The 18,452-nt window shown below is 36.6% G+C and overlaps 1 protein-coding gene across 1 annotated transcript in view; it reads right to left on the bottom strand.

Annotated features, from left to right (window-relative positions):
- Nucleotides 1-18,452, bottom strand: part of NAALADL2 (N-acetylated alpha-linked acidic dipeptidase like 2) — a 263,692-nt gene that overhangs the window by 177,333 nt on the left and 67,907 nt on the right. Inside the window, exon 4 of the mRNA XM_086618639.1 lies at nucleotides 17,752-17,871. Coding sequence (XP_086474765.1) covers nucleotides 17,752-17,871 — 120 coding nt within the window. The remainder of the gene's footprint in view (nucleotides 1-17,751; nucleotides 17,872-18,452) is intronic.

Below are 18,452 nucleotides of genomic sequence, written 5' to 3' on the forward strand. Positions count from 1 at the left end.
TCTAAGTCATCCTACCATCTCCAAGATAAAAGTAGGATTATGACTTCACTAGCTCCATGAATGTAGATGTTATATGGTATCTATCAAGACATTAGCAGGTTTTCTCACAACCCACATAACAGTACGTCACAGATTTTTAATTAAGGCACATTTGCTGCCTCAAGTAATTGCATCTTAGGACACCCGTTAGATTGTTAGAGAACAACTGCCTTCATTAGACTTGAGCAAAAAAATTCCTTTTTATTTATTTCATTATTCTCGCAACTATTACCTTGGAAGATTCTATGAAAAGCTAGTCTATTTCTTTCAACGTACAAAACGTTCCCTGCTCGACTATTTTCTGGGGTATTATATTGAATCCAGCTTTCATGCTTTTAAAATAACATCATGAACATAATATAGGTCTCTTTAGATATTGTATAACATTGTTATGTAGTTTTAAATTTACATTTGGTTTAATTTTATGTTGCAAAGTGGAACATATAATGATATAGAGCATGCTATATGTAAGCCTCAGGCATATCTATATATCAACTAGGAAAACTGCATATTATTAATTGGTTGATGAATATTTTACTTTCATTTATGGAAAAGAGCAGTGTTTAACTACTTGGTTAGCATGCCTTTAAGTAAATCAACACTCAGAATGAACTTATTTATCTTCCTCGTTAGAAAAACAGTCACAAACCAGGAATGATAAAAGAAACGATCATAAAGAATGTGCCCCAGTGTATAAAGTTATTTCAAAACCTATAAATATTAAAGAAGTTATTAAAAACCTTAGTAATAAAACTTATTTATAAATTATCAGTACTCATTTCCACTCCTCAGCTCCCCTAGAAATCCTAAAAATTAAAAATTTGGCTAGTTTCCATTTTGCTTCATGACTGACATTTCGGCAACTAGAATTTTTTCCACAAGACCTTATTCATGAACTGTGCTACACAAACATATCATGACCATATGTTTCATGTTGAACATCAGGGTCTATAGCGGAATATGTAATAAAGCAGAATACCACTTTATGTATAACTCAGATACCACAAAACCACAGGATATCTACACAAGAGATACAACAGCTGAAAAAGTCAACACCTGCCGCTTTTGTTTCTTCCAAAGTCCTTCCTTTTTCACTGCTTTCCATTCAGCACATCAGTAAAACAGAGCTGTGGCTCCTCCTGTGACCTACTAAATAGCCCATTTCACCAAAATGAAATAGTAGAAAGAGCTACATGGAGGAGGTCCAAGGTTGAAGTACTTGATGAGAACAGGGATGGCAGTTGTATTAGTTTTGCAGTCACAAAGCACTACAAAGTCATTCATTCACCCTCGGTTAAAAAAAAAAAAACACCACAAAAAAAGCCAAAACCAACAACCCCCATCTCTTCTTCAATAACACAAGTATACAATTAGTTCCAGAACATCAATCCAAAATTATGCCCTTACCTTATCATAAAAAAATTGAGTGAAATACATAAAATGTGAAAAATATGTCAGACATTGTCATAAAGATGCAGTGATTAGGAAAGAAAGACCCCAATACCAAAACAAGGTCATACCAAGGGTTGTTAAGAAAGATGCGCTTCCAACATTATTGCTCCCTGTCCCTCTTCTCAACTAGGGCATGGACAGCAGCCACAGCAAAGGCATTTTTGTCTTTCTCTGACAGTTTTTTGGGGAAGGCAAGGAAAGACCAAAAGAAAGTATTTTTTGAAACATTGTATGTTAAAAACAAATACAGTTCCCTCTAATGGGCCCACTGGAAAGATTTAGCACCTCTTACAGCTCCTAGAACTCCACTGAACTGACTTCTAAATTCTATAAACACAGAATACCGTACTTAGAAGATGAATGAAAAACAAATACAATGAAACCCATGATGAATCGTTTTTTGTTACAGCACTGTTTTCTCTTGAGACAGAACTTTCAGTAAAACTCTTTAAAGCACGCAGAACTTTAATCTGGAACAAAACCAATCAAAAACACCCAGAACCCAAATAAACGCTCAAGCACAACACGACGTGTTGCAGGACATGCTGCAAGGTCATGCAATGAATAAATGATCTGACAGAGAAATAAAGACGACATTCGTATTCCCTTGTGTTTAGCACAGCATAGGGATCTACAGAAAACCAGGGAACAGTTCCAAGTTCAGACAAGATCTTTCCAAATGAGGCAAGGGGTGGAAACAGAATAAATAACGATTTCTGGTCTCGCTCATTAATTCCTTTTCTCTGGCAACAGATTGGCAGGGATGGCGAACCATTGTACTTACCATTGCTTACAGCTGGTCAAAAAAGTGAAAAGGAAGCCAGTTCAGGGTTACATGGCAAGCTTACTCTTGCATCACTTATTAATGGAAAACGCAACTACAGCCATTATATTTAGAATATGAATAGTTACTGAAATCACCATGCTAAATCTGTATTTAATTGCACCAGCTTTACACCAACGTAAGACGCTCGATTTCAGTAAACCAAAAGTGTGTAAGAAATGAAGAGTCAAGGCTTTGTAACCTTTTCTCTGGAGCGAACCTAATTGCCTCCGGAGACGGAAACATGCTTCAGGTACATATAAATGTTGTGATTCTTTTTGATAGTAAATGCTAAAGAGTAATCCTAAAACAGACAAAGTACATAAAGATTAGTCAATTGCAGAAGAAAAGACAACTTAGGCCCACAGAGAAACAAATTAACTAATGCCCATCTTTCCAACAAGAGCCTATATGCCAATAAGAGACACTGAATACCCGAGTAGTTCTGTTAGGACACTTAAAGCAGTATGACAGGGGTTTTAAAATCTAATTAATCTTTTTGAGTTTTTGACAGCATCTACTAAACTGTCCTTCCAGACAAGATTTCTGAAGAGAATGATCTGTTCATGTGACATTCTATGAAGATACTGAGTTTAAAAGGCAGCTCTGACAGTAAAAATCTTCTCTAACACAGCTCAACTCTTCACATCCCATAAGATAATCTTTGATTATTAGAAAATAACTGAAGAATTTGAAATTTATATTAATTTCAGCACAGTCACTGATGTTACGTTCCAGGCTGACCATCTAAGATATTCTCTGGATTTGAGTACAAGCATTTGTGTAACTTCTCCTGAGTACTCCCATCTCTGTATAACACTTCTTTCTGAAGCCACGTCAACAAGTTGGTGATGGATAAATACACTGCAAAACAGGGCACTAAGTCAAGAGGTTCTTACCGGTTTCTAGAATAGTGGGTAAGAACAACCTATTAGAACGAACTGATCATTTTGCCTCAGCTGGAGAAAGAACTTTTATGACTGACTTCAAAAGGAGGGTGGAAACTTGAGATAAAGCAGCAGAGAGGTCTGCTTCCCAACAATAAACTCAAATTTTTCTATTCTTTGGTCTCGGCATCTTTTAAAACACTTACTGCTGTGTTTTTTTCTGAAGACCTGAGTAATTTTGATAAGGAGCAAAAGAGCTGTACTTTTCCAGGACTGTTAACTAATCATCAGTCATCTTGGATTAACCTATTTACTCGGCTGGCCCTTCCATAACAAAATAGTCAATAAAGTTATTTTTATTTCTCTATTACATCAGTAATCTATTTTTCAGGGAAAAAAAAAACACCAAAAAACCCCAATACATTTAAATCTGTATTCTTCTTTGAAATGTTTTGATTCAGACAATGTGTCAAGAAAGATATTTTGATACACTGATCTCCTAGCAACTAGAAGGCAGCAGAGGTGCATGCCTGAGATAAGAGATCAGGTGACAACACAAAAGTCTGAGAAATCCTCTCAAGTCATTTGCTCAATTACACTCACGGTTCTCAATTTACAATTCTGTGATAGATGTAGTTCTCTCCAAAGGCTCTTACTCAGCCCCACGTTTGAGACAGATGCAAAAAGAAGATACAAAGCTTTCTCGGGTCACACAGATAACTGTGTAGAAGGTGGATCTGAACCATACTGATGCTGATGCAGTGCTAATAAGAGGACGCTTGGAGCAACATACAAACCCTTCTAATAACAGGACAACTGCTGTTTTGTTTCCCTCCAGAAATAGTAGATGAAGCGCATGTTAGAATAATTGAGAGAACATACTGTTTTTTAATTTTAAAATGTTTTACCTATGACATTTCTTCTGTGAATTTTTATTCTTTAATATTGCTGAAATGATGGTATATTGCTTATTTAGTCAATGATTAATTTCCACAACCATATGCTTTCTAGGTCTGTATGCAGCTTGTGTTGTTCAGCTTCATTTATAATACATAAATTTGCTAATAAGTACAAGAATTCTATTGAGACAGTAGTAAAATTCCAAGCCATATATTATCACACTTGTATTACTGACATTATCACTTCACATCATCCTTCTTCCTCTAAATTTCATAAAGCAATAAACATCATATATTATCCATCAGCATAAAAATCCCTGATGGTTTCAGTTAGAAAATGAATGTACATGGATTTCAAGATACAAGATACATAGCTTTGTCCAAAAGTAACTACTAGTAAACTGATTTCCAAAATGAAGGCGTACCATTTCTAATCAAACTGACTCAAATGTTAACATTGTACCATTCCAAAGACTTAAGTCAACACCAGCAGATACTAAAGGAAGTATTCCTTCCTCTTCAAGGACAAGACACACATCTGCCTTTAAACATATTTGGTTTATTTTTTGAGGTTCATCTTGGAAGAGTGTTGTTTTTTTTCCCCTCTTGGAATGTAGTTAATAACAATGTTAAAGATGTCTTTTTCTCCTAGTATTTATAAACATCTTCTGAGGCCAACCAAATCATCATGTGACACACCTTGACCATGAGACATCAACTAGTTTAACTTCAGAGAAAACGCTTAAAATCTACTGGGGTGTTTATTTAAGGAGCACAGACTTCTGAAGCACTAGTTCTTATTACACTATCTATTCATCTTGAGGCCAAGAGAAAAACCTTCTCTTTCTAAGATCCTTAAAGGCTGAAGACTGGTGTTTAGCATGCAGCTGGTACCCTCAGAATTGTATCGTTTACTCTGGTCTGTTCATACGTAGACTGAAGCTACAATATTTTGTGGGTAGGCTGTTCTATCCATTTTTGCTTTGTAATAAGTGGTAAAGCATTACCAGAGTTTTAATTACATGCTTTCTCAAATGTGCAATTCTGTATCAAGAAATCGTAGGTACATACATCACCACGAGACATTGTTGAGGTAAGTATAAACAGGCTCAGAAGTGAAACATACCAATTCATGGAATATTCATGATGATAATTAAATCAGTCCAGACACATTCTCCACTTCAGGAAGTCACACCACCAATGACTGCCTTTTTGGGGGAAGCTATACCAAAGAAACAACAAAAAAATACTTTGTACTTGCTTCGTAACTCATACACTTTCCCTAAGCCTGAGCCATGTCAGGTAAGGTTATCAGGCTGACAGAGGACATTTCTTCTGTTATGTTCTTATTGTAAAAGATGGAGAATTTTTTCTGGTCAGTAAGAAATTCCTGACAGAAGACTAAGCAGACGATCATTCTGGATGAGTGACTGCCTGTGGCATGTCACCACGACAGTTTATGGTAACAATATTTCAACAGTAACAGTACTATGCTATGGCCATGACCTTACCATCATATGAGAGTTTTACCTGAACAAACAGCAGTCTTGGCTTCTTTTGCTAAAGGGGACTTGCTCCTGACAAACATCCTAAGCAACACACTTAAATACGTTCTTTGCATTAAATAAAGAAGAGTTTTCATGTGCTTAAAGGTAATGCTGTGTTTCTATCTTTCTCTGGAGCAAGAACAGAATGCTAGAAATGTCACTGTATCAAACTTCTCTCTAGTGAGAAATAAACTTTGTCATATTAACAGTCAAACTAACTCTGGCATTAAAGCATAGGTTTTCCCCAAATGAAATAATATACTCTATGCTTGTTTGCTGAACAGAAAAAGGAAGAAATAAGATATTTAAGCTACTCTTCCCCTGTTACCACTGCTATCACTAAGCATTGAACGATTCTGCACTTTTGGTAGGTCAGAAGCAAACCTTATTTTCTGAATACATATGCCTTGAAACGATTTCATTTTCAAAGAAAATAAAGCACTTTGAGTGGGAACATCGGATTTAGCCCTTGCAACGTTCAATAAACATATACGGCACTCACATCAAAATTCATCCTAGTCAGGTCTACCTGCAAACAATACAAATCAATAAATTATCATTTTAATAAAAATCTCATTTAAAAATGCAAAGTGTATTTGTGAGACCCACTTTACACTTGCAAAGGGTACAAGTTTTCCAGAAAAAAGTACACACAACAATGTGCAGATGAAAACACAACACTATATGCGTTTGCAAAGAAATTACAATGTATATACAATATTATGTACAAAATAGATTTCTAGCTATGATAGCCTCACATGCATTTTTTTAAAATGCTAAGATCTCAGCCTCTCATAATTAGCTAATTTCTGATGAATTGTATTACGCTGAAAAGGAACACAATGTGAATTAAGTACTCTGTAGTGAAAACTCCAGTACTTTCATCACACTGTATCACCCTCCCAACCTCATTTTGTTGGTTAGTGTAAAAGCTCCCATTAATGCCAAGTCTGAAACACTGTGCCGATATGATACTTAACACTATTTCTTAGATCCTTCAAACCAAGAAAGATACACACACTGTTTTGAATGGAATTGCTGCTACAGACAGTTCTTACGCAAAAAAAAGGGAGGCTAGATCACATTTCTCCTAATGCATTCCAAAAGTCCTTCCTGTATCCCATTTTTATGGTTCACGTACAGCACCTTACAGCAGAGACAACTTGCATCGCCAGGCACAGCAACAGTCCACAAAGCCTCAACATTTATCTGATACTGGAAACAGCAGATCCAATGTATCACACACACATTTACGTGACACACTGCGCTGCAAACATAATCTATTCTGTTTAGATTATTCAGTCAGCTGTGTCTACAGCAGTTAGATGCACAGGACTAATTAATTTCTAATCTGTCATAACGACTTCTTACGCCTGGAATCCAAGCATCCCCTGAACTGGCAGATTTGGACTTGCCTTTTTCTCTTATACTCCGTAATATGATAAACAGGAATGAGGCATGGTCAGGTGGTTAAGCGGATTAAACATTATCATATTTCCTCCGAGACCACAGTAGGAGGCCTGACTGAAATAAGTTGTCAGGTGAGCTCCCCAATGGACATTTTATATCGTAAAACCATCACCTAGAACTGAATACTGATATAAAAGGCACTATAGTCAGTTCCCACTCCGGGGAAAACCAGCATTGACATAGAATTGAAAAATACGTTTCCTTCTTATTGAAAGGGCAGTCTCTCCAGGTCACCTCAAGGTCACTCTTGAGGATGCACGGTAGGAGTTCTGATGATGCCGGTGTAATAACTTACAGCGGAAAAACATAAAGAACAGGTTCAACCGTCAGTGCAGGCACTCCTCCAGCCTTCACAAAATGCAAATACTCCATCCTCTGTCTAAATTACCACCCGTATCTAGACATAACTGTGTGCTGTGCTGACGCATCTCAGCCAACGCACACACTACTACCATTGACAGCTACAAGGCCATCATCAGCAACAACGTGGGGGTTTGGATTGGTCGGTTTGTTTTGTTTTGCTGTTTGTTTGGGTTTTTTTTAAATTTGATGAAGAACATGATTTTTAGAGAAATTTGAATTGTGAAAGTGATGTGAAATTTGGAACTATTAATGAAATGCTGTTATATGGCATCCTAAGCCAATTTAGGAAAGTAGCCCCCACCAACTTCACCTTAAGGTTACAGTGACTGTGATCATGTTGTTTTTCGTTTTCCCTCCCAGTGAACATAAGGAAGCTCAGGAATCTTTTTGTATGAGAAACATCCTTGACTAAGCCTTTGTATCAGAAAGCATCAAAACCAATGTTTGTTTGTAAATATCAATAACCATGAACGATCACAAATCCAACTTCAATAATGGAAAATTAACTGCTCTCAGAAAATTGCTTTGAAAATTCAATACTAAAAAAAAAAAAAAAAAATCGATACTAAAAAAAAACCCCAACACACACACAAAAAAAAAAAACAAAACCCCAAACCCACTTAAAAACGTAAGAAAATAGTAGGATAACATATAAATTGAAGAAAGTTGCCATCTACTTAGAGCCAGATCTAGAGAAAACAGCAAAGATGTTTGTTGCACATGTTGCTATCTGTGAATTATTTACTCAGACCTAAAGATGAAATGAAAATGTCTGAATTCTCATATTGAAATGCACAATCTCTTCCTGTTAAGTGAATATATGTTCATTGTGGAAGACTTGCCTTCTGCACAGAAGGTTAGTTAAATGTTTTGGCAATCGAAACAAAACGTTCCAAGCGGCTCTTGCTGTACTTGCAAAGAGGGCACCAATTGTATTTGCAACCATGGACTCCGTGTTTTGCTTTTCAAATTCACGTGCAGGCATCAAGAAGCCCAAACAACCAAGAGTGAAATTTTGACTTTGGTGTTCTATGGCTTCTTCAGTGTTATGTAAAGAGAGAGAAAATGAAAAAAATATAATTCTGAGATAATCCAAGGGAAAATAATAATAAACTTCCATAGGGTACAGAATATAAAGTATAAAAACTTAGTTCCACTGATGCCAGTGAAAAGGTTGGCTATCAGCATTCAGCAAGACCGTATTCCTACTCAAAGTTCTCATCACAACACAAACTACAGGTGTATTCGAAAGGGAAGAATTCAGATTTTCATACATAAATCACAAGTGCTGATTTTGTGAATCGGTTCTCACAGACAAGTCTGTAAAGCCATGCAGAACAAATGAAAATCAAACCAAGGGCTGGATCCGGCTACATTTCCTAAACTGCAGGATCAGCTTCAAAGCTATTTCTATTCAGAAAACTCACTGGGTTACTGAATCTTTTTTTTTTCTTATCTGTGTTAACTTTGCTGCATTTTAAAGGACGAAAAAAGAGCCAGAAGGCATGGAAATCATGAGCAACCTGTGACATCCTGATTTATCAAATAAAATGTAGATTTTTAGGAACAGAACTATTTACTTCTGTAATGTCTTAAATAAAGTTTTACATACTTTGTTCAACGATTATGATTTTTGATACCTTTCAAATCGGTTAACAGACATGTAAACAAAATGATTATTAAGTAGCAATAATTAATGTGAAACAAGAAAAAAAGACATAAAAGAGCATTAAAAGGTTGGAGAATAGTCATAATTTCTTTTTATGAAAATAATAAACCAATAACTACCACAGAACATTGCAGACAATTCAAACTCACTACAGAATGAGGGGAGTATGTATAAAACACTTGTTGCCTGAATAAAGATGATCTTTTCCTCTGGTTTCTATTCCACAAAATATAAAATAACCACCATGCATGGTACTGGTCTGTAATTACCCTGTGTGCATAGTTGTTGGGGTAGACAGCTCTGAAGATTAATGGCACGGGTTACATTGCTCCTCCTAGTCCAGTGGCTGATACTTTCAAAGCAGCTAAAGGCAGGTAGACCTACTCAAAGCTCCTGTATCTTTCATTTGCTGTTTCACTTTCTCAGCTGTTGTTGAAATTGAACAGTACGTGCTGGAAACATGACATGAAAAAACGGCCCAGATAATTTGTCTGTCAGTGGCTCTTTTGTGAAGTACAGGCTCAATTATTCTGAAGGGCCAGCTCAATTAGCTGCTTGGGTAGAAAAAAATGCCATAATTCTCTACATAAGCAGCAGAAAAAGCACCAAGACCACTTGCAGAAGTATGGCTAGCGCATCTACAGAAAGAGCAAATTTCAAAGATTCAGATTTTATGATGGAAAGTCAAAGTGCATAAGTCTTGCCTATTGCCCTGCAAATGAGCAGCTGATCAGCTGTGTAGATTTAGGACTCTGAGGTACAAATTGAGGCAATGGAATTCTTTGCTCAGCTCTGCTTCAGAACAATTGCCTCACAGCAAAGCCATTTCACTTGACTTTGCACCATTTATCAGGACACAGCACTCAGACAGTAAATTGGATGATTGCATTTACTACTTGCTTTCTAAGGGCTTGATAAAATAGAAAATTATGCTTGGGCTTCACACCTCTGAAATCTGAAAAGAGCTTCAGAAGACCCCAGAATGAATTTTTTATGAGTCAGCCATCCTCCATTTTTAAATGGAAGCCACTTACAGTCTCACTCAATTTAAGCCTATTGTACTATAAGGAAGAGACCTGCTATAAAATGGTCAGCCCTCTCCCTTGGGAAAGAGTGAATCATAATGGGAGCTGGAATAATTTTTCAAAGGATACATTCAATATATGCGGTGAATGTGCAATTAAACACCCAATTGACTATATGAATATTTAGAATTATTTTCCCAAGAGAAAATTAAGTGGTCAGTGTTCAGCAGTGAGACTTCAGGAAGTTCTGTATCAATCCAGAAGAGAAGGAGAGAATAGGAACTATAACTGGGAATACAAGCGTGTCTGCAAAACGGCATTGAGTTCTCAAAACATTCAGGGAAAATTCTGTGGCATCAGAAATGCAGAATAATCGATATCTGCTTTGCTCATTAACTTACATGTCCCCTTGTTTACTCTGCTAATAGCACATTTCTCCTTCCATTCAAACAAATCCAGGGGTTTGTAATCGAAAAGGAAATGAGTAATAACCAAAAGTCCTTTTACTGATGCAACCAAAATGTTAATTACTTGAGAATATTGACAAGTTGTGCTACAATCATGCTTCCTTCCAGACATCAATTGCTTTTCTCCTACCCCACCCCTTTCATATTCTTCTTACAGCTGACAAGAGGAAATTCCTTTCCCCTATTTATACCGTATAAAGAAGGAATTCTCACTCTTATTTACTGCAGCACACTTGACGAAAGGGATGAGAGTGCAAACTTTTTCAACTATTTTGTACTCATCTGGACAGGTCCGGATTGGATTTATAAGTGCACTGGCATTGTTTCACTTTTAGGTGGTACGGGTCAGAGTACATCATTCTTCAAATGCTGGATTAAGTACGAGGTAAACTGATGTGTTCCATTTTTAATTATTCTGGGTAGAAACAGCCTTCTAGGAACTGAACAATAGAGCTCAGCAGGATTTGGTTCCAATCAGCAATACAAAACCACTCTTGACTTTTTTTTAATCATCAACTACAGATTTCAGAAGTCAGTATCATTTCACAATTTTCTTTCCCATCATACCTCACACAGAGGAAAAAAAAATATATCACAATCAGTACTTTCATTTTTTTTAAGCTGTGTTTTAAACTAAGTTTACCAATAAAAATTAAAACATGACTTCAGGATGAAGCATTAAGGGATAAGTCTGTGCAGAAAGACTTTTTTTTTTTTTTTAACTCAGGTACATGTACTCAAAGGGCTGGAGGTGGATTTATCAGTCACCCCAACACAGAACAGACTTATGATATTGAGGACAGAGTGTCTTCCAGGCTTCTCTAATTACCTATTATGGCTTGTTCCTTCTGTTCATAGAGACAAGAAGCATTGCTATCAATGAGAGCAGGAGGAATATAACTGAGAACTATATCTACCAATCTCTTTGATAGACTTTCAGATGAAGGAAGACCCATGGTCTGTCTTCAGAACAAACACAAACATAAATTTTCTCAGTAATGACTAAAGAGCAAAATAGGTTGTGCATCATTCTATAAATCACGAAACCAGGAAGAGGCAAATAGGTGACTAAAAGAATAATTAAGAACGTAAGATTGGTGGCAGTGTGAAACCTCTATTATATAAACAGCTTTTTTGGTATAGACGATAGTCCAGCAAGCTTTTTGATGGCCTTGGTAGAGAATTTTTTTTACATAGGAAGTAGAGAAAGAAATTAAAAGGGAACCTTCTTTAGACTGGATTATGTCTAACGGATTAAAGAACCACAAAGTAACTAGTAATTCTTGAACACCAAGTAAGAACTAGTGTATTTTGTAGGAAAATATTTGGCCAAATAGACAACTCGACATCAACAAACCTAATCGTTATCAATCAATCTGAACTCAGCTTGGATTATTCAAGAGGAACTCTCAGGATTTTGGGAATCAAGACGACATTTTTAAAAGGATGATAAATTAGAGAAAATCTAAGAAACAGGACGCTATTCAAGTGGATGTTACTATATGATCTCTTCAGATCCAGATCCGTAAGTCTAGCTTTATACGCTTCTATAACTTTTATCCATACTACCTATACCTATGGCTCAAATTTTCAAAAGCAGCTTTGGAAGAGGATATAACGTCATTAAAAATGCCACAGCACTCACATAGGAAATGGATATATAAAGATTTTAGGCGCCTTGGAAAAAATTCCAACCTACGATAAACCCAAACCAAACCTCAATATCCTTAATCATGAAGCATATATAAGGTGCTGAAGTTCCCTAAAAAAACATTTTGTCCGATATAGGGTTTTTTACAGTTTTTATTTATATGCACACGCTGTATATATACATGTTCATAGGTATACATATATACACACATATGTATGTGTATATATAGGGAGGGAGGAAGGGATAGAAGGAGAGAGAGAGTCCTAGTTAAATGGAAATTTAAAATGTAATCTTCACAGTTGTATGTGCTAGCCATAAAAAGTACCAGAGGGAAAGAAATAAGCAATGTAGAAAAGTGAAATTACTTTTTCCAAAATAAACTTATTTAGAACTAACACAGTTATTAAATAGAAGCCTTTTTGCAAATTGCCTTTATTCTGGGACTCTCTAAAATTTTTCCATTTAGTAAATCCTTACTCGTAAGTGCCTGCCAATAACCTCTGCATAAACATGCAAGCATCCACATTTCTAAACTTTATGACAGTTAAAAAGTAATTCCATGAATATTTATGAAGGCAGTAAATTATTAAAATAAATATAGATATTTACACATTAGAACAACATCTTCATTTAATGGATGTGGAAAAAATGTTAATATGTGAACATTTTAAAGATGAAGTGGTTTGGCCTTCAGGGCTTTTGTTACTCTATTAAAAGTTAATTTAGGACAGAAATTATGGCTTTTTCTTGAATCCCAACCCCAAAAGATTAAATCATGATCAAGACTCACAACATTTTTCAAAAAAAGAATCTGCTGATGGTATTTCCAGAGGCTGGATATTGAAACTGCTGTGCAGTTCTCTGAAAAAAAGCCTCCTCTGGCTTCTTTTATGTGCTCACAGTGGTGACATATACTCAAACGAGCTTTAGGGCAGAGGAGCTGGGTGCTAGCGAGATGGTTTCATCAATCTTTCTGTCACCACACATTTTATACTATTAGAATATGTTTCTTATCTACAAACACAGCAGGCAACTTAACTTGCACTTTCTCAAGAAGGTGTTCTACAATCACAGGAATGACTTGCTTAAGCACTAGTAATAAATTTCACCATCTTTCCTCATATTTTTTGATCCTCCTGCTTCAAGGACATGAGTGAGTCTGTTCTGACCTCCTGTATGTAACTGGCTACTGAAGTTCACCAGTGATCCCAATAACTGACACTTTCCATCTGAAGGTGTGAGGAAGCGAGTACTCTACCTTTTTTATAGTGCTTAATTCCAGAAGCTGTGCTTCACTTCTGTTCTACGTTTGTCTCATTTCTCCTCAAGAAAGTCTTTCTTCTTCCTTACTCTGGGCCTCTCTTTATGCAGAAACAATCCAGCTCTAACAAGTGTCTCAGACGAGTCACAAGATCCCTTTAGGAGTAGGCACAGTAGTTTAATTTTTTTCCTTCTGTCAGTAAATCAGCGCTGTGAATTATTCTGGCTAAAGAGACAGAAATTACTAGCATCATGGCTATGCCAAGTTAATGCATCATATGCGTACTCCCTGTATGCTCCATTGCTTAGCTCGCGGTGCTATAGGAAATCGTCACTCCAGGTGCTGGAAATAGTAAATTCCTAAACCTTTCAGTCACATTTGAAAATGACTCTGCCTTTGCCATACTACAACTGGCTCCAGCTCTTGAAGCATTTCTACCATTCTGTTCTCCTATTTTTTACATTAATTTTAGATAGACTGATGCCTCCCTCCCTTACTGATCTCAGTAGTGCTGTATCAATGGTAAAAACCCTTTTCTAAGCCTCCACTCCAGCCTGATTTTTATATATATTAATACACGTCTTTTTATCAATTCTTTTTATCAGAGCAATGTAAGCTCTATCTGGTTTTGGGGTTTTTTGTTGTTTTTTTTTTTTCCTTCTATAAATGTAGGGTCCATGTTCTTTCTTTCTCTATGTACAGCTTATCATGTGGCCGTAGTAACATGTTCTTTATTTAAAAAGGTCCAGCTTACAGGATCGATATGTGCCTGTGTGGCTCTGCCAATACACTAGGAAACGTGCCCAATGCCATAGCTGCTGCCTCTCTTGCCCTGATCAGATACTACATCCTGTTTCAGTGGAACAGAAATACAACACTCCCAATAAAATCTGAAAATCATATTCAGTTACAAAAATAACTAAAGGTAAGATTTCTACAAATCTTGTTCTCACAAAGCCGCTTAAATTTATGAACCTTACCAAATTTAATCAGAATTACTCACATTAAGGATTCAACTGAATATTCTAACAGCATATTAACTTCAGGCTTTTCAGCCTACTCCAAATTTCCTGTATATTCCAGTTCCAAGTTACTCCAAGCTCTGAACCCTGCCTGTTGTTTTCAGTGTGTCTGAACACGAGAGATGGGCTCAGTCTGAAAGACTTAAAGTAGAAGCTCCGAATTATTTTCAACCTTTATCATCCCCCAAATGTTGTATCCTATCCCATCTCCGTAAAATACCAAACTAAACAAACAGAAAAAAATATTGCAATACAATTATTTTTCCAAATATTCAAATTTTTTATCACTTGGGCTTATTTCTATAAATTATCCCGTTGTACATTGATCTGTTTTCTAGCAGCACATACTTCTTTCTGTTAATTTGATGTAAAGACTAGAGAAATGTTCAGTTTTCATGGTGATTTTCTGTCATCAGCAGTTTATTATTCCTTTCAGGCTTTTCCAAATGAACTCAACATGCAGGGAAAGAACAGTTGAGATTAAAAAAAAAAAAAAAAAGGCAAATTAAAAAGACAAAAGAAGAAATTGGAAAAAACACATGAAAAACAGCAGTTGATGGCAGTAAAAGAGAGAGAGGCAAAAAGCATACTCATGCAAGGGAAAATGCAAAGCTGAAAAACAGAGGCATGATTAGAAACTCCGTTATGAAGATGAAACCTCGGTCAAGGATCTATAAAAATAAGAGCCAAATCCAGAGATATTTGTATAATACAAAGTAATAATAATGAGAAATTAAAGAACATTAAAATGTGAAAAATACAAGTTAGATACAGAAATTAGAAAGAAAACTAGTAAAAATATATATACATAGCGACAGCTCTGTTATGAACTAGTGTTCTGTTTTAATGTGATGTAAAACCAAGCACGTGGAAAACTGAGATAAGGAAAATATAGGCAGAGGGAAGTATCTACTGAAACAGAAATGTGAGACTCAGGAAGTACAAACCCATAAATATCGGGGGGAAAAAGACACAAAAAGTAAATTCAGTAGTGAGACACTGGGCCCATTTATATCAGCAGGACTTGCTGTTTAAGGCAATCTTTCACTTCAAATACTCCTTATGAAAGGAGAATCTATTTCTGATATCTCCCTACACATTTTTTCATACTTTTAATAGCTTACTATTATTTCACAGCCAAAGAGACACAACTGATATTCTAACAAAAAAGACAGTTTACAACTTCAAAAAAAAGAAATAACAAATAAAGGGCAAACTTCCCACCTGCATGAGCAGAACACAAAACGTAGGTTTGGGGAGTTGTATTTTTAGCTCAGATCCCGAGCGTGTATTTCAAGTCAATCTCCTGATCATACCACACTTTGCTTCGTATCATTTAACAGACTCTGAACGTGCAAAATGGATTCTTTTGGAATAGCAGAGGAGCACCAGAAGTGTGGCTAATACACCTCAGCCATCAATTAGCATTTCCTTATTGGCACCAGACTACAGCCAACTCAAACTAAACAGCACCAATTGTTTTGTCCTACTCCTTCAGGCTGCACTACTTGCTAATTTAGACACAGTAAATGCTTACAGGAACACAAATTAAGTTGGTAAAAAGTCCATCTCATAGACACTTTAGACAGTGCTATTACAGCAAACTTTGCATCTTTATCAAATCCCTACTTTATGAGCCCCAATTGCTATTTCATTGTTTTTTTGTCAGTTAGCAGTGAAATGCAGTATAAGATCTATTGGTGGAAACGATGCACAACAGCCAAGTTCCAACAATGATAACTGACCTTTCACGGGCGTAATTAGATTGCATCTAAATAATTCAAATAAACAGCTAAAGCTACTCAGTTGAAAATGGCATTTTTATTGAGACAAATGTTATTCCTATAGAAAAAAATATTAAGTAGTTATTTTCTGAACCTGTGTTGTGGTCCCGATTGTGCTTTCTATGGCCAACAGAGCAGATCCTGATTCTCTTAATTATAAGATCTGGAGTCACTGTTCTTTTATAATTGCTTTTGTGAATTGGGAATGTATTATTTAAATATTTATTGGGCTAGTGTATTTTCTGAAAGGCAAAACAGCATTTTTGTTTATAAAATATTTGCAATAGAAGGCAGTTACTTGACATTTAGAGTTTAAATAGGGTTTATATGTGGAGTCTCTATTACGTGTAATGTACAAGCGGACCAGCGAGCTCCATCTCTGCGCTCTCTGCCAGCGCTGGAGTTGGAGGAGAAAGAACAGACACACACATACCCATGTACGCAGCCCTCCTCACACATAGCTGCAACCAAAGAAGGAGGAAGTGGAAGAAAAACATGGTTCTCATTCTAAACTAGTGGTAACCCATCCATAGATCAGGAAATCCCAGTGGTTTTACAGAAGTGACAGACCATTAATGGAAGGGGGAATAAACAGCTATCTGTGTACCTTAGGGTAGTTTGCTTACACGTCTTACCACAGAAGTAAACGCTGTTTTCCCAATCGCAGTCCCTTTCTTCCCTCTAAGGCAGTAAGGATAGCAGAAAGAACCAAGAAGGCAAAGGCACCTTCTCCACAGAGCAGGGATATATTATGCCATGATGAAATCAGGTTACGATGTGATGTCTTAAACAAATCCATCAACAATAACATCAGTCCTCCTATAGTGCACTCTATCGGTTACAACCACGCGATCTCGGTGCTGGCAGCAGCCATCTGCAGCAAGGTCCAAAGTGCTGAGTTTAGGCACAGCCCAGGGGGACTGGAAAGAGCCACAGGAGCCCGAGGTCAGGTGAGCACATACCGTGTCCTGCCTCCTCACAGCACCCTCCAACTACAGCCAGCAGGCCAAGCACTACGTACAACTATGCAGAAACAAAGGATTTCAGCGCAGCATTGTATGTACATTATCAGCAGACACAGATCCAACTGCTCCTGATCTCAGTTTCCCTTTTCCCCACCCCTCATGCTTTATTATTTCTTTTAGGGATTTCTTTATTTGCCAAAAGGCTTATAGTACACTCAGAGAAAACACAGCATACCACCGGGGCGAAACAAGTAACTACGACACATAAAAGGCACCACGGATCGAAGTGGCTAGTATTAAGGAAGAATCTGAATGCTGGCAAATCCTGACTTATTGGGAAAGAATGGGAAGGTCCTTAGTTGTGGTATTTTAAAACTGAAAAATCAAAGAAATTATTCAGCTGAAGTGGAACGAGCATTTGACTAACCTTATACAGCAAAGGTGATTGTCCTAGCTTCAAAAGTGCAATTTTTTTGGTTACGTTTGTAATGGCTTGAATCCGGATCAAGTCTTCCACGGTGCCATACTGTATATCAACAAGTTCTGCCTGCAAAGAGAAGACAAAGTTCAGGCTACACCTATAACCATGCATCACTGAGGGTGCTCCTTCCACAGAAATAAAGTTCTTTGCATAAGTATAAGCACCTGAGCAGAGTTCTGCAATTACCTTACCCCCACTTCCTAATCAGGAACACCTGTAATAACAAAGAGCTTGAGAATTCCATCTGACAGATAAGTTTATGTCTTTTCAGTTTTCATTCAAAATTCATTAGCTGTGATTAAAAAAAATCAATTTTTTTCGCCAGTGGTTATAGTAAGGGGTGCCGATTCTGATGAAAATTTCCCCTCGTTAGCTACAGGAATGTATTTAAAACCACTTAAGGGATACTAACTTACCTCTGCTAGTTTTCTTAAAAGGAATCAGAGTCTTGTAAAGCATTTCAGAAAATGAATGAATGATTATATTGGTCACGTATGAAAATATACAGATTAATATATAGGCTACCAATATATCATTTTATTATGTGGTCTCACAATTCCTGAGCAGAATACCTTAACTATTGAAGTATTTTCTTTTAATCCATCAGTTATTCAAGAATTATACTCAGATAACCATAGTGATATCAG

This window comes from Tauraco erythrolophus, chromosome 11, assembly GCF_009769465.1.
Source record: "Tauraco erythrolophus isolate bTauEry1 chromosome 11, bTauEry1.pri, whole genome shotgun sequence".
Classification (NCBI taxonomy): domain Eukaryota; kingdom Metazoa; phylum Chordata; class Aves; order Musophagiformes; family Musophagidae; genus Tauraco; species Tauraco erythrolophus.